The sequence below is a fragment of the Cydia amplana genome, chromosome 25 (genome assembly GCF_948474715.1).
Source record: "Cydia amplana chromosome 25, ilCydAmpl1.1, whole genome shotgun sequence".
NCBI lineage: Eukaryota > Metazoa > Arthropoda > Insecta > Lepidoptera > Tortricidae > Cydia > Cydia amplana.
In genome coordinates this window covers 7,617,981-7,632,873 of record NC_086093.1, presented here as the reverse complement: position 1 = coordinate 7,632,873, position 14,893 = coordinate 7,617,981, and the positions used below count along the sequence as shown (strand labels likewise).

At 41.1% G+C, this 14,893-nt stretch overlaps 1 protein-coding gene across 1 annotated transcript in view; it reads left to right on the top strand.

Moving 5' to 3' along the window:
• LOC134659622 (protein hu-li tai shao) overlaps nucleotides 1-8,612 on the top strand; it is a 98,370-nt gene extending 89,758 nt beyond the window's left edge. The window contains exons 20-22 of the mRNA XM_063515304.1: nucleotides 1,443-1,510; nucleotides 2,720-2,853; nucleotides 8,464-8,612. Of these exons, the coding sequence (XP_063371374.1) occupies nucleotides 1,443-1,510; nucleotides 2,720-2,851 (200 nt within the window). The 3' untranslated portion in view covers nucleotides 2,852-2,853; nucleotides 8,464-8,612. The remainder of the gene's footprint in view (nucleotides 1-1,442; nucleotides 1,511-2,719; nucleotides 2,854-8,463) is intronic.
• The last annotated feature ends 6,281 nt before the right edge of the window (nucleotides 8,613-14,893 follow it).

Sequence of the window (14,893 nt, the reverse complement as noted above, 5' to 3'; positions counted from 1 at the left end):
GGCCGCTCCTATACGTTTGCATTTGTTTAACATGCACGCCGCACGGGTGGGGCCCGCTGCACGCTCAACTCGAGCGTCCACTCAGGCCTTACACTAATGGTTAATGATGAAATTATTCTATTTAGTTCTATTGTTTTTTATTTTATGTGGCAATGTATGGGAAAATTGGGAAAATGAACGTTTGTTTTGTTATTTTTCTTTTACAATAAGTACATTAGCTTGGCAAATATTCACAAATATTGAAATACAAAGAGTTCTCCGATATTTTTGGATTTAGTACTATGTTTGTAATAAGTTTATAGAAGAGTTCTGCTAAGTTATTGTTGTAAATATGTCCCACTTTTATTAAAATACGTTTAATGCTTACGTGTTTGTTTTTACACTAACTTTTAGAAGTAATGTTTTGTCTTGAAAATAAGACCCTGCCTGTCAAGTATGGAATTATGGGGATATGTATGCATTCTTAATACTGCAAAGTTAGCGTGGTCCGATTCTATGTATTTTGTATAGCTTGGGTTTCTTTCAAGTAAAACATTGCCCTTTTAAAATGTCACTGCTTTTACTTGTTTTTTAATAAGACTGTTGATATTGCTTTTCATACAATAAATAAGAAATTTCGACTCCACTCTGGGTTGTGATATAATTATTTAACGCACCCCATCATACAAATAAATATAATTTAATTATAAATATGCTAGCTTCTTTGTTTTTAACGGTTTCTATTTTTAAAATATTACGGTTAACTTAACCGGTTTATTAGTAATGCAAACATTTAACCTTTTGAACGCCACAGACGGCAATTGACGTCGACGCAAAATCGTGACAACGACGCCAAAGACGGCATTTGCCGTCGATCGTTTTTTGATGAAAATCTACTGATAAACACCCCACTTTTAGGTTGGCATTATTTATTCACAAAACTAAATTTTACCCCCGTGGCGTCAGTGGCACGGCAAATGGATGCGCCGTTTGGCGTTCAAAAGGTTTTAGTATTTTTGGACTTTTCTGAGACGGTAAAAAATCCTATATATACAATAAACAACAGTATGAAAGCATTTCACCAGTCTTATAACACTGCACATTCTATGCATGAAGCGTTCGGATGGTTTGGTTCGATGCGCGAGCGCCGCCTCGTACTAACGTCGTTCAGAGGTGAGTCACGCTTGCTTATTTCATTTTACGTTTTTACTAATAATATTAATACAATACAATACCGATGTATCAATGTCATATTTTATTGTCTGTGAAAACTTGTCAAAAAACAGTTTAAGGCACAGTATAAGTTACTAAGTTTGTGTGTGTATGTATAAGTTACTCTATGGTTTACTAAAGGCGCTAGTGCTGCACTCTGGCGGCAAAACATTGCAGTAATACTCCCTATTCAGCGTTGATTTATGTGGCGTCAATGAGCAGAGTATTAACGTGTTAATTGTGGTTTTCAGGCGAGCACACCGTGAACGGGGACCACTCCGACGCACACCAGAGCACTTTCTCGCACAGCAGTAAAGAGGTCAGTAAAGTTCCTTTCATACGAGTGTGGCGGGCAAAAATCTTGGATTGACACCTGGATTGTACTGTATAGAGTAGAGAAAACATTCTCGAAATAAAAACGCTAAAAGTAGACTTAATATTCGATCAGGATGCTTACTTAATGAGCGGAATGAGATATATATCACCACGAGCGAAAGATATGAATCAATCTTTTCAACTCAGTGAAGCGTTTTGCGCATATCTAGTGTGTTGCTGTTGCTGAGTTATAGATGTTTTCTATGTATTTAACTTTTTATATCTATCTATTATATACACCGTCGTCTAGCACCCACAACTCAAGCCTTATTGAGCTTACTTTGGCACTAGGTCTATCTGTGAAAGAATGTCCAATATATTTTTTTTATCGCGCTGCTCAAAAAACTTAATAAAACTCGTGTTGACAGTTGCAAACAGACTAAATTTATTCTTCAAATATACCGTTATCCGAGATACAAGTTGTTGCTTAGCCATTAACAGATGGCAGCAGTAGTATACAATATACAGGGTGCTTCCTGTAACAGGAGCAATAAATTAAACTGTAGGCTGTACTCCTCAAACTGACCAACATTTGTTCAGCAACTTTTAAAAATTATGAATCCTTTAGACTTCCTCTTTTTCATACAAAATAAATATTGCCTTCAATGTACGCTGACATCAGTGTGTTTGACGTTGCTTGTCACGCTATAAACATAATAAAATTTGCAGTACATCGCGTCTTAAATAAACTTTAAAGTGTAATAAAAATCAAAACCTGAGTTATTTTCAAAAGTCGCTGAACAAATGTTGGTCAGTTTGAGGAGTACAGCCTACAGTTTAATTTATTGCTCCTGTTACAGGAAGCACTCTGTATGATGAATTTGTTACAAATTTAACAAAACCATAGAGAAATATAATAAGACAAGAGTGCTCACTCCATACATCAGTTAGACTATTTATTTCAGTGTCTACATCTAGCATCGAGTAGCGGAACTATCAGTACTGCTGCTTGACAATAGATGTAGCACCGACCGGAAAGTCTTATCTCAACAGCATAAGACTTTCCGGTCGGTGCTACATCTATTGTCAAGTAGCAGTACTGATAGTTCCGCTACTCGATGCTAGATGCTAATAGTCTTTTGGGTACTAAAACTGATGTATGGAGTGAGCAATCTATGTATTTTTAGTGTACAAAACTAACTTGTAATTCCAGGGCTCCCCATCCAAGGAGGTGTCTACAGAGGAGTCCCCCAAGAAGGACAAGAAGAAGAAGAAGGGGCTGCGGACGCCGTCCTTCCTCAAGAAGAAGAAGGAGAAGAAGAAGGACAAGCCGCAGCCCGCCTAGAGGTAACCACTGCACCACGCTAAAGCTCTCTGCCCACTACACCGTATCATGACCGTGCTATAAACGTGTCAGGCATGGAGTGTAACGCGATACGGACTTACTCTTCATGCCAAGTGCTCGAGCATTCCATTCCTCAAGAAGAAGAAGGACAAGCCGCAGCCCGCCTAGAGGTAACCACTGCACCACGCTAAAGCTCTCTGCCCACTACACCGTGTCATACCACGACCGTGCTATGAACGTGTCAGGCATGGAGTGTAACGCGATACGGACTTACTCTTCATGCCAAGTGCTCGAGCATTCCATTCCTCAAGAAGAAGAAGGACAAGCCGCAGCCCGCCTAGAGGTAACCACTGCACCACGCTAAAGCTCTCTGCCCACTACACCGTATCATGACCGTGCTATAAACGTGTCAGGCATGGAGTGTAACGCGATACGGACTTACTCTTCATGCCAAGTGCTCGAGCATTCCATTCCTCAAGAAGAAGAAGGACAAGCCGCAGCCCGCCTAGAGGTAACCACTGCACCACGCTAAAGCTCTCTGCCCACTACACCGTATCATGACCGTGCTATAAACGTGTCAGGCATGGAGTGTAACGCGATACGGACTTACTCTTCATGCCAAGTGCTCGAGCATTCCATTCCTCAAGAAGAAGAAGGACAAGCCGCAGCCCGCCTAGAGGTAACCACTGCACCACGCTAAAGCTCTCTGCCCACTACACCGTATCATGACCGTGCTATAAACGTGTCAGGCATGGAGTGTAACGCGATACGGACTTACTCTTCATGCCAAGTGCTCGAGCATTCCATTCCTCAAGAAGAAGAAGGACAAGCCGCAGCCCGCCTAGAGGTAACCACTGCACCACGCTAAAGCTCTCTGCCCACTACACCGTGTCATACCACGACCGTGCTATGAACGTGTCAGGCATGGAGTGTAACGCGATACGGACTTACTCTTCATGCCAAGTGCTCGAGCATTCCATTCCTCAAGAAGAAGAAGGACAAGCCGCAGCCCGCCTAGAGGTAACCACTGCACCACGCTAAAGCTCTCTGCCCACTACACCGTATCATGACCGTGCTATAAACGTGTCAGGCATGGAGTGTAACGCGATACGGACTTACTCTTCATGCCAAGTGCTCGAGCATTCCATTCCTCAAGAAGAAGAAGGACAAGCCGCAGCCCGCCTAGAGGTAACCACTGCACCACGCTAAAGCTCTCTGCCCACTACACCGTGTCATACCACGACCGTGCTATGAACGTGTCAGGCATGGAGTGTAACGCGATACGGACTTACTCTTCATGCCAAGTGCTCGAGCATTCCATTCCTCAAGAAGAAGAAGGACAAGCCGCAGCCCGCCTAGAGGTAACCACTGCACCACGCTAAAGCTCTCTGCCCACTACACCGTATCATGACCGTGCTATAAACGTGTCAGGCATGGAGTGTAACGCGATACGGACTTACTCTTCATGCCAAGTGCTCGAGCATTCCATTCCTCAAGAAGAAGAAGGACAAGCCGCAGCCCGCCTAGAGGTAACCACTGCACCACGCTAAAGCTCTCTGCCCACTACACCGTATCATGACCGTGCTATAAACGTGTCAGGCATGGAGTGTAACGCGATACGGACTTACTCTTCATGCCAAGTGCTCGAGCATTCCATTCCTCAAGAAGAAGAAGGACAAGCCGCAGCCCGCCTAGAGGTAACCACTGCACCACGCTAAAGCTCTCTGCCCACTACACCGTATCATGACCGTGCTATAAACGTGTCAGGCATGGAGTGTAACGCGATACGGACTTACTCTTCATGCCAAGTGCTCGAGCATTCCATTCCTCAAGAAGAAGAAGGACAAGCCGCAGCCCGCCTAGAGGTAACCACTGCACCACGCTAAAGCTCTCTGCCCACTACACCGTATCATGACCGTGCTATAAACGTGTCAGGCATGGAGTGTAACGCGATACGGACTTACTCTTCATGCCAAGTGCTCGAGCATTCCATTCCTCAAGAAGAAGAAGGACAAGCCGCAGCCCGCCTAGAGGTAACCACTGCACCACGCTAAAGCTCTCTGCCCACTACACCGTATCATGACCGTGCTATAAACGTGTCAGGCATGGAGTGTAACGCGATACGGACTTACTCTTCATGCCAAGTGCTCGAGCATTCCATTCCTCAAGAAGAAGAAGGACAAGCCGCAGCCCGCCTAGAGGTAACCACTGCACCACGCTAAAGCTCTCTGCCCACTACACCGTGTCATACCACGACCGTGCTATGAACGTGTCAGGCATGGAGTGTAACGCGATACGGACTTACTCTTCATGCCAAGTGCTCGAGCATTCCATTCCTCAAGAAGAAGAAGGACAAGCCGCAGCCCGCCTAGAGGTAACCACTGCACCACGCTAAAGCTCTCTGCCCACTACACCGTATCATGACCGTGCTATAAACGTGTCAGGCATGGAGTGTAACGCGATACGGACTTACTCTTCATGCCAAGTGCTCGAGCATTCCATTCCTCAAGAAGAAGAAGGACAAGCCGCAGCCCGCCTAGAGGTAACCACTGCACCACGCTAAAGCTCTCTGCCCACTACACCGTATCATGACCGTGCTATAAACGTGTCAGGCATGGAGTGTAACGCGATACGGACTTACTCTTCATGCCAAGTGCTCGAGCATTCCATTCCTCAAGAAGAAGAAGGACAAGCCGCAGCCCGCCTAGAGGTAACCACTGCACCACGCTAAAGCTCTCTGCCCACTACACCGTATCATGACCGTGCTATAAACGTGTCAGGCATGGAGTGTAACGCGATACGGACTTACTCTTCATGCCAAGTGCTCGAGCATTCCATTCCTCAAGAAGAAGAAGGACAAGCCGCAGCCCGCCTAGAGGTAACCACTGCACCACGCTAAAGCTCTCTGCCCACTACACCGTGTCATACCACGACCGTGCTATGAACGTGTCAGGCATGGAGTGTAACGCGATACGGACTTACTCTTCATGCCAAGTGCTCGAGCATTCCATTCCTCAAGAAGAAGAAGGACAAGCCGCAGCCCGCCTAGAGGTAACCACTGCACCACGCTAAAGCTCTCTGCCCACTACACCGTATCATGACCGTGCTATAAACGTGTCAGGCATGGAGTGTAACGCGATACGGACTTACTCTTCATGCCAAGTGCTCGAGCATTCCATTCCTCAAGAAGAAGAAGGACAAGCCGCAGCCCGCCTAGAGGTAACCACTGCACCACGCTAAAGCTCTCTGCCCACTACACCGTGTCATACCACGACCGTGCTATGAACGTGTCAGGCATGGAGTGTAACGCGATACGGACTTACTCTTCATGCCAAGTGCTCGAGCATTCCATTCCTCAAGAAGAAGAAGGACAAGCCGCAGCCCGCCTAGAGGTAACCACTGCACCACGCTAAAGCTCTCTGCCCACTACACCGTGTCATACCACGACCGTGCTATGAACGTGTCAGGCATGGAGTGTAACGCGATACGGACTTACTCTTCATGCCAAGTGCTCGAGCATTCCATTCCTCAAGAAGAAGAAGGACAAGCCGCAGCCCGCCTAGAGGTAACCACTGCACCACGCTAAAGCTCTCTGCCCACTACACCGTATCATGACCGTGCTATAAACGTGTCAGGCATGGAGTGTAACGCGATACGGACTTACTCTTCATGCCAAGTGCTCGAGCATTCCATTCCTCAAGAAGAAGAAGGACAAGCCGCAGCCCGCCTAGAGGTAACCACTGCACCACGCTAAAGCTCTCTGCCCACTACACCGTATCATGACCGTGCTATAAACGTGTCAGGCATGGAGTGTAACGCGATACGGACTTACTCTTCATGCCAAGTGCTCGAGCATTCCATTCCTCAAGAAGAAGAAGGACAAGCCGCAGCCCGCCTAGAGGTAACCACTGCACCACGCTAAAGCTCTCTGCCCACTACACCGTGTCATACCACGACCGTGCTATGAACGTGTCAGGCATGGAGTGTAACGCGATACGGACTTACTCTTCATGCCAAGTGCTCGAGCATTCCATTCCTCAAGAAGAAGAAGGACAAGCCGCAGCCCGCCTAGAGGTAACCACTGCACCACGCTAAAGCTCTCTGCCCACTACACCGTATCATGACCGTGCTATAAACGTGTCAGGCATGGAGTGTAACGCGATACGGACTTACTCTTCATGCCAAGTGCTCGAGCATTCCATTCCTCAAGAAGAAGAAGGACAAGCCGCAGCCCGCCTAGAGGTAACCACTGCACCACGCTAAAGCTCTCTGCCCACTACACCGTGTCATACCACGACCGTGCTATGAACGTGTCAGGCATGGAGTGTAACGCGATACGGACTTACTCTTCATGCCAAGTGCTCGAGCATTCCATTCCTCAAGAAGAAGAAGGACAAGCCGCAGCCCGCCTAGAGGTAACCACTGCACCACGCTAAAGCTCTCTGCCCACTACACCGTATCATGACCGTGCTATAAACGTGTCAGGCATGGAGTGTAACGCGATACGGACTTACTCTTCATGCCAAGTGCTCGAGCATTCCATTCCTCAAGAAGAAGAAGGACAAGCCGCAGCCCGCCTAGAGGTAACCACTGCACCACGCTAAAGCTCTCTGCCCACTACACCGTATCATGACCGTGCTATAAACGTGTCAGGCATGGAGTGTAAGGCCCTGGTCTCCTATTTTATGCTGTACGCGGCGTCTGGCGTCAGCGTCAACGTTTTTGAACAAAAAAGACGCTGACGTCGACGTCTAAAAACAGACCACAACAGTACATCTCTATAGTAAGCATCGTGACGCAGACGCTGTAAGCGGCCGATGGCGTTTGACTTACTCTTCATGCCAAGTGCTCGAGCATTCCATCGTTACGTAAGGGACATTCGAACCTAATTTTATAATATCATAGGCAAAGGCAACTAGCTAACATAAATAAAGTTTACCCCAAAATAACAATTTATAGCAATTAGTTTAATGTTTATTATCTAACTCCTGTTAGCTACGTAACCTAACGACCTAAACATACTGTTTCGACATCGAATTAGGACGAACTCTAGCCCCTAAGGCATACGTGCTTACCTAGTTTAGGGGTCGAATGTTTGACCACTACATACTGTCATGTTTGTACAAACTCTTGTGTACTTGTTTATTATTAATTTTTCGACTTTCCAAGTCTGGTTCTTTTTTGGCTTGCCTTTTTATAGTGCAATTTGGTATCATCTTAAAGCTGCTTGTTTCCTTAATAAACTGTTTAATTTGCTTTTACTATAATACGCAAGTCGATAAAGTAATTCAGAATTAAAGCAAATATTTCGTAAGCGACTCGCATGCAAAATACGCCAATACTTTGTCCTACACGTAGGCATTGTATAAATAAAGAATTTTGTTAAAAAAACTTACCGTTTTCATGGAATGCTCCTGCTACGTCAACTACGTGCTACTATCGTCGTTTTTCATATTAAATAGTTTATGTGTAAAGACAAATCGAAATGAAATCCTGTCAAACTATAGCAGCGCCATGTATTGATATAGTTATAGAACTGTGTCCTCTTTCCTATTTTCGTTGTTTAAACGAATTCAATAATCAAGTAATAACTTGTAAAATATCTTTGTTTCAGATAAAATTACTACAAATCACTGCCATCTCGCTTTCAAGATACTTGTAATTTTTTAAAGTAAGGCGTGAGCCTGCCGGCATTGTGAGTGGCTTCCGCTTAGGAGGGCTCCGCGATTCTCCCGAACTAATATTACAATTACACGCATCACCAAAATAGTTTTTCAAAATCTGTCATTTTCTGAATATCATTTGGGCTTATAAATGCACAATGGGATGAAAAATGTAACAAGTGCGAAACCGGTATTTTCCACAGTAACCGAATTTCATGAAACCGGTTTGTCATTCGTTTACAATAATCAGGGGAACCGGTTAAACTAGCATTAGATTGGTGCTCAAATAAAACAGTGTCAGACTTTTCTAATATTGCGTGGAATGGGCACAGCCTACTCGATTATGATTGTCTCGAAATAACCATACTTTGAACACGGTCCAACAAACAACTGGTTTGTTCTCAAAATATTTGGAAATGGTTTATTTGTTCTTTGGACTGGGTTAAGTTTCAAAAAAGACTATAAAATACGTTGCCGGTATTTTGAGACTATAATAATATATAAGGCGATATAAGGTTTAAAATTGTGTTCGGGAGCTATCGTGTGACAGTTTCGACGTGCAATAGTATGAACAATTTGACAATAATATAATATATTTGTTTTGAGCGTACAAAGTTCAAGATTTACTTTGTGAAAAATAGGATATATGTAACACTGCCTAAATATACTGATAAATGTCAAATTGTTTTGACTAGACGCATAACTTGTGTAAAGATACTTGTCGTGTTTTGACAATGGAAGAACTGATATTGACAATTGTCAATCCTTGCAACAGTTGTATGAGAGATGACACTCGCAACTTTTGCAAACATGCTTGACATATGTCAAAACGTCAGTGATACATGAAGCAAAACCGGTTTTTCACGCAGCGACATCTATGTTTACAGGAGTGAACTAAAGCCCGATGTTTTATTTATTTGGACGATTTCTTTTGACAAAATTTCACTTGCCAACTATGGTCCTTTTTTGATGTGGTTTGAAGAACAATAATATTTTTATTAATTATTTAAAACATTTTTTTTTACTATCGCACTTCTCAGTCATGTTTAAATTAGCGAATACACACCGGTAAAAGTTATAAAAATTACTGGTAAACCAGTAAATTACCAGCTTTTTTATTAATAAATATTTACCAGTTGCATTCCCCAGTTTAAATATATCCCAGCAGTCTAAATATATATACATCTTCCCGACATCTTAGAATTATATACATATTATATATATTCGGGAATGATGAAATATTTGGGGCAACGCTTAGATATTTCTATGGCTGTAATTTAAGAAATACAGTAATATATTAAGACTTTGGCAATCGCCTTTGTAACCCACCGTTATTACTAAAGTGCAATAAAATATGTATATGTAAAATGTATTTTTTAAAGATATATTTTAATTGTAATTGTTATTTTAATTTAAATATTTTTCTCATATATGATATATGATTTTTTTCTTATATGTGATGATATTGGATCCTGTGCCTTTACTTGACGTATATCACTTAATGCGGAACCGCACGCCGCTCCGTTGTGCGAGAGAGACAGCTATGTTCGTTTTCCGGAGCGGCCTCGACGTAACTATCCTTAATACACTTGACGTAAATATCCTTTATTTTTTTATAATTATTGTTCTTCGAACCAATCGTTTTGGTGCGTATCGGGCATGTAATGCTTTTCGTGTTAGGGGGGCCACCTTTCTTTATTTCGGCCCTACGCCACTTGTGCTTTTATAAATAATTATGAATATTTTATGTATAACTATGTGGGTAGCGATATATCGACATATAATGGATAAAGACAATATTCAATAACAGTGTCAAAAATAAGGGTCAATATAAAGTTTGTCAAAGGACTGTCTCATTTCAAACATAGAGAGAGAGCATCATACTATCCTTGTCTTACGCTAGTACTAGCACCCAAAAGAAAAGGATGAGTATAGTTTTTTTTGTTCTTATTTACTGACAAATTGGTTTAACCAACTATAGTTCCGACTACTCTCCAACACTTGATCAAAAAAGTGTTTAGATATTTTTTAACTCTTTATCTGTACCCTTATATTTGCCGTTGCCAAAAGGAAAACTCAAATCTGATTCAGTTAATTAACTTAAAAAAAAACGCGGCGTGCATGAGCCTTTTTTACATTTAAAATTGTTTTGTTATTGTTATTATAGATGGCGTTACTGGTATATAAATTAGAGAGGCTTTAGGATTGTGTATTTGGTGTCTGAGACGGTAATAAAATTTGAGCAGTATTTTCGTTGATATTGTAATAATACTTAAATATAAGAAACAAGAGATAGAGAGGCAGTTGTGCGTCCAAATTATGGGTAAAGTGTGTGCATTTTAGAGCGTTTTTTTAGAGTTAAACTACTGGTTGTAATGTTTTAACTGCCCGCATAGTTATAAATATACATTATTATTAGGTAATCAAACAAAATATTATAATGTATGTTAGCTACTTATGTAAAGTTAAGTATACTCGCCTACACCTTTTTTAAATTATTTCCAGTAAATTGGGACGTAACTATTATTTTGACAGGTTTTAGGGTTCCTCAAATGTCACAAATAATGTAAAAGGCTGGACCGTATCAGGATAAAAACGCATTTACATACTGCTTTCTGTTAACTTGTGGCGTTCACCAGATACATCCTTTAACACCGCTGGTTGTGATATGAATAATAAAAACTACAAAAACGTACTAACAGTAGTTTATAAATGCAAGAGAATATCCTGAGTCATGTGACGTTCCTTTCACCGCCATAAGGTACCTTTATTCGTGGAACGTCACATATAGGCCACGAAATGCCGACATGTTCCACCGCTTAGTTTGAGGGTTGATGCCTTCGGACTCATAGACGGCATATCTCGTCCAAATCAATATCTAACGGCAACGTAAGGGTTAAATGGCAGTCCAGCCCAGGGATGTAACGGATGTGGTTTTATCGGAACCGAAAGCGGAACCAGATGTTTTAAATCTAGTTTATCGGAACCAGAAACGGAATCGGAACCGAAAACGGAACCGGAACCAGAACCGGAGCCTGAGTCAGTACTATCAGTAGGTATACATTACACAACACAACACATACGAATACGTACTTTAAATTCAAAAACACGGATAAACCAGAACATGTAATTACTGCAGCACGTGGCAAGCGGGGCTATGAGCGAATGACTGGTATAAACCTGTTTGTTTTTGATGTACACCGCTCATGTCCCGCTGCCGCACTAAGCATTGACATCCGATATAACTTCCGTTTCAAAAGTAACGGAACCGGAACAGAAACGGATGTGTAATACCAAACGGAAGTTCCGACTTAACGGAAACGGAAATGGAGCTCCGTAACATCCCTGGTCCAGCCTAACCCACTCGGTGCAGAACCCTAAAACATTTGCTTGCTATAAGTACATCCACAAGAGATTGTACATTTTGTTGTAAGGAGATCATTTAAAGCTATATTTTTTATTATTTTTATTTTTTAAGGGCAGTATGAATATTTGAAAAAATATGACAAACATGGCATTTACAGCTAAATCGTAATATATTTTAATAAGATTTATTTTTGTATTACTTATTAAGTTAATGTTATAAATATTAATCAACTTCATTAGTACATTTTAGTGCATGCTTCGTCAGATAATTGTTTTTTATTTTCGTAAACCGGTTTAAGTTTGCATGAAAACCGGTTTTTCTTAACGTTTAATTTGGCGGCATTACACGGGTTATGTTTTATATCGTGATATTTTATGTAGTCTCGAGATTTTATGGTAATCATTACGTAAAATTGACCATGATAAAACCTTACCTCGGTGAAATAAGAATTACGTATAATCAGTTTGATTCGACAATAGTACATTCGTGATTAAAAAAATATGAGAAAAATACTTACGATATTAGTATAAGAACAATTCAGATATTCATACTGTCAGATAATCAATTTGACATTACCTAGATGGGTCTAGAGTTTGTAAAATGACAAGTTGTTGTTAAGGTGCTACATGCACCTAGGTATGTGTAAAGTTCACTTGAGAGACGCCATTTTTAATTTCTAGTTTTATTAAACCAGTTAAATATCACTGAAATGGATCTTGTTGCTGATTTTAATTTTTGCGACACATGATTTTTGAATTATATAAAAAATATTAATAAATGTAATTTTTCTTCTTTTCTACGTAGTTATTATGTGTATTATTTAGTACCTTTAGTTATTTGTGACGTATTTGCATCTTTTTTTTGTTAATGTATATGACAACTTAAAAATGGCGCCCTCGACGAAACTGTAGTTTAAAAATCGACACCGGCATTGCAATTTTATTGTACTTTTAATGAAATAAATTATTAGTTTAAATTATGGCCTTTTCTTTACATTCTATACAGCAAACCCCTAGTGTAAATTGGGAATACATATTACGCAAAACTCTGCGTAGGGGGCGCCACTATCACAATCCGGCACAATTTAAGGGCCTAACGCAAACGAGAGTCGATTTTTTGTTATCTAACTTCTCTATCACTCTTGCATATTCGAGCGATAAAGAGGCAGATAGCTGAGTTTCCATTTTGCGTTTCCCGGTAGGCCCTTTGTAAACAAACCGCCTTGATGTATCAATGTCATATCTTATTGTCTGTGAAAACTTGTCAAAAAACCGTTTAAGGCACAGTATGTATAAGTTACTCTATGGTTTACGATGGGCGCTAGTGCTGCACTCTCGCGGCAGAACATTGCAGTAATACCCTCTATTTCATACGTCACAATGAAATAGAGGCTAAACAAAAGCTAAAAATATGAAAATTGCTTCTAAAAATCTGCCATACCATCAACCGCGGGTCACAGAATAAATGCCTAATGGTAATATTTGATTCATTATATTTTATATTTGATTAAAATTATTGTATGGCTACTATACAGGGCGTTTCCTATAACAGGAGGAGCAATAAATTAAACTGTAGGCTGTACTCATCAAACTCACCAACATTTGTTCAGCAACTTTTAAAAATAACTCGTGTTTTGATTTTTATTACAAAAGTTTATTCTAAGACGCAGTGTATTGCAAATTTTGTTACGTTTAAAGCGTGACAAGCAACGTCAAACACACTGATGTCAGCGTACATTGAAGGCAATATTTATTTTGTATGAAAAACATGAAGTCTAAAGGATTCGTAATTTTTAAAATTTGTTTAACAAAAGTTTTACAGTTTGAAGAGTATAATATATGTTTTAATTATTTGCTCGTGTTACAGGCAACACCCTGTATATCTTACCTTGACAGAATTAATAAAAAAACGAATAAAATTCAAATCATTTATTACTTTTTTTACAAAATCAACAACCTGCATACAACACCAAAGAGAAAACATTTTTAGGTAATTAAAAACAATACAAAACCGGTACTTTTATCACTTAAATGTTGGGTATATTTAACCTTTTGGACGCCAATGACCGATATATACGCACCGCAGGTTCAGCGCCAAAGACTGATTAATCGGTCACATACCACAGAGCAACATAGACCTACGTGCATATGCATAAAGTTCAATTTCAGTTTTGACACTTTGGTGACGTGACGTTCGGGTGACTGCTTTTGTGTTTGACACGGCGTCGAAAAGGTTAAGAGGGCCGGTTTTGTGTTCATAAAATTGGCCAAAACAATCATTCTACCATGTGAAATGTACTTTGTTGACGGTGAGCGGTCGCCTTAGCCTATGCACGACGCATTCTCGGCTCTTGTGGCCTTATAAAACGGGGAAAAATCCAGTATGAAATATACCTAACTAACGCCGGCTTAGTGAGCGCTTGTATTTGATAAGAAGAATTTGTTTTTAGGGTTCCGTAACAAAAGAGACCCTATTATACTAAGACTCCACTGTCCGTCTGTCTGTCACCAGGCTGTATCTCATGAACCGTGCTAGCTATCACAGTTAAAATTTTAACACACCATGTAGGTATTTCTGTTGCCGCTATAACAACAAATACTAAAAACAGAATAAAATAAATATTTCAGTGGGGCTCCCATACAACAAACGTGGGCGAACCCTCACCCTCGGTGGGCGAGTCCGACTCACACTTGTCCGGTTTTTAAAGGTTTTATTTCCCGTACAAATCCAATAATCCGGCAGTACCAACAATCCGTCATAGGGGGATCTCAGGTGCCGGATTACTGAGCGCCTACTGTATTTTATTTTCTCGTATTAAGCTGTCAAAAATGTACCTTTCTGGCAGAATGATTTGCATGATGAACCAAGACTGCTATAGGTACTTATTGGCCACTGCATATTAATTGGACACTTAACAAGCTTAAATTGGCTTGTTTCTTTCTGATTAGTTAGGAGTGGCCAATTACTATGCAGCCACAGAACAAAACAAACAAAACGCGTCTGTTACGACAG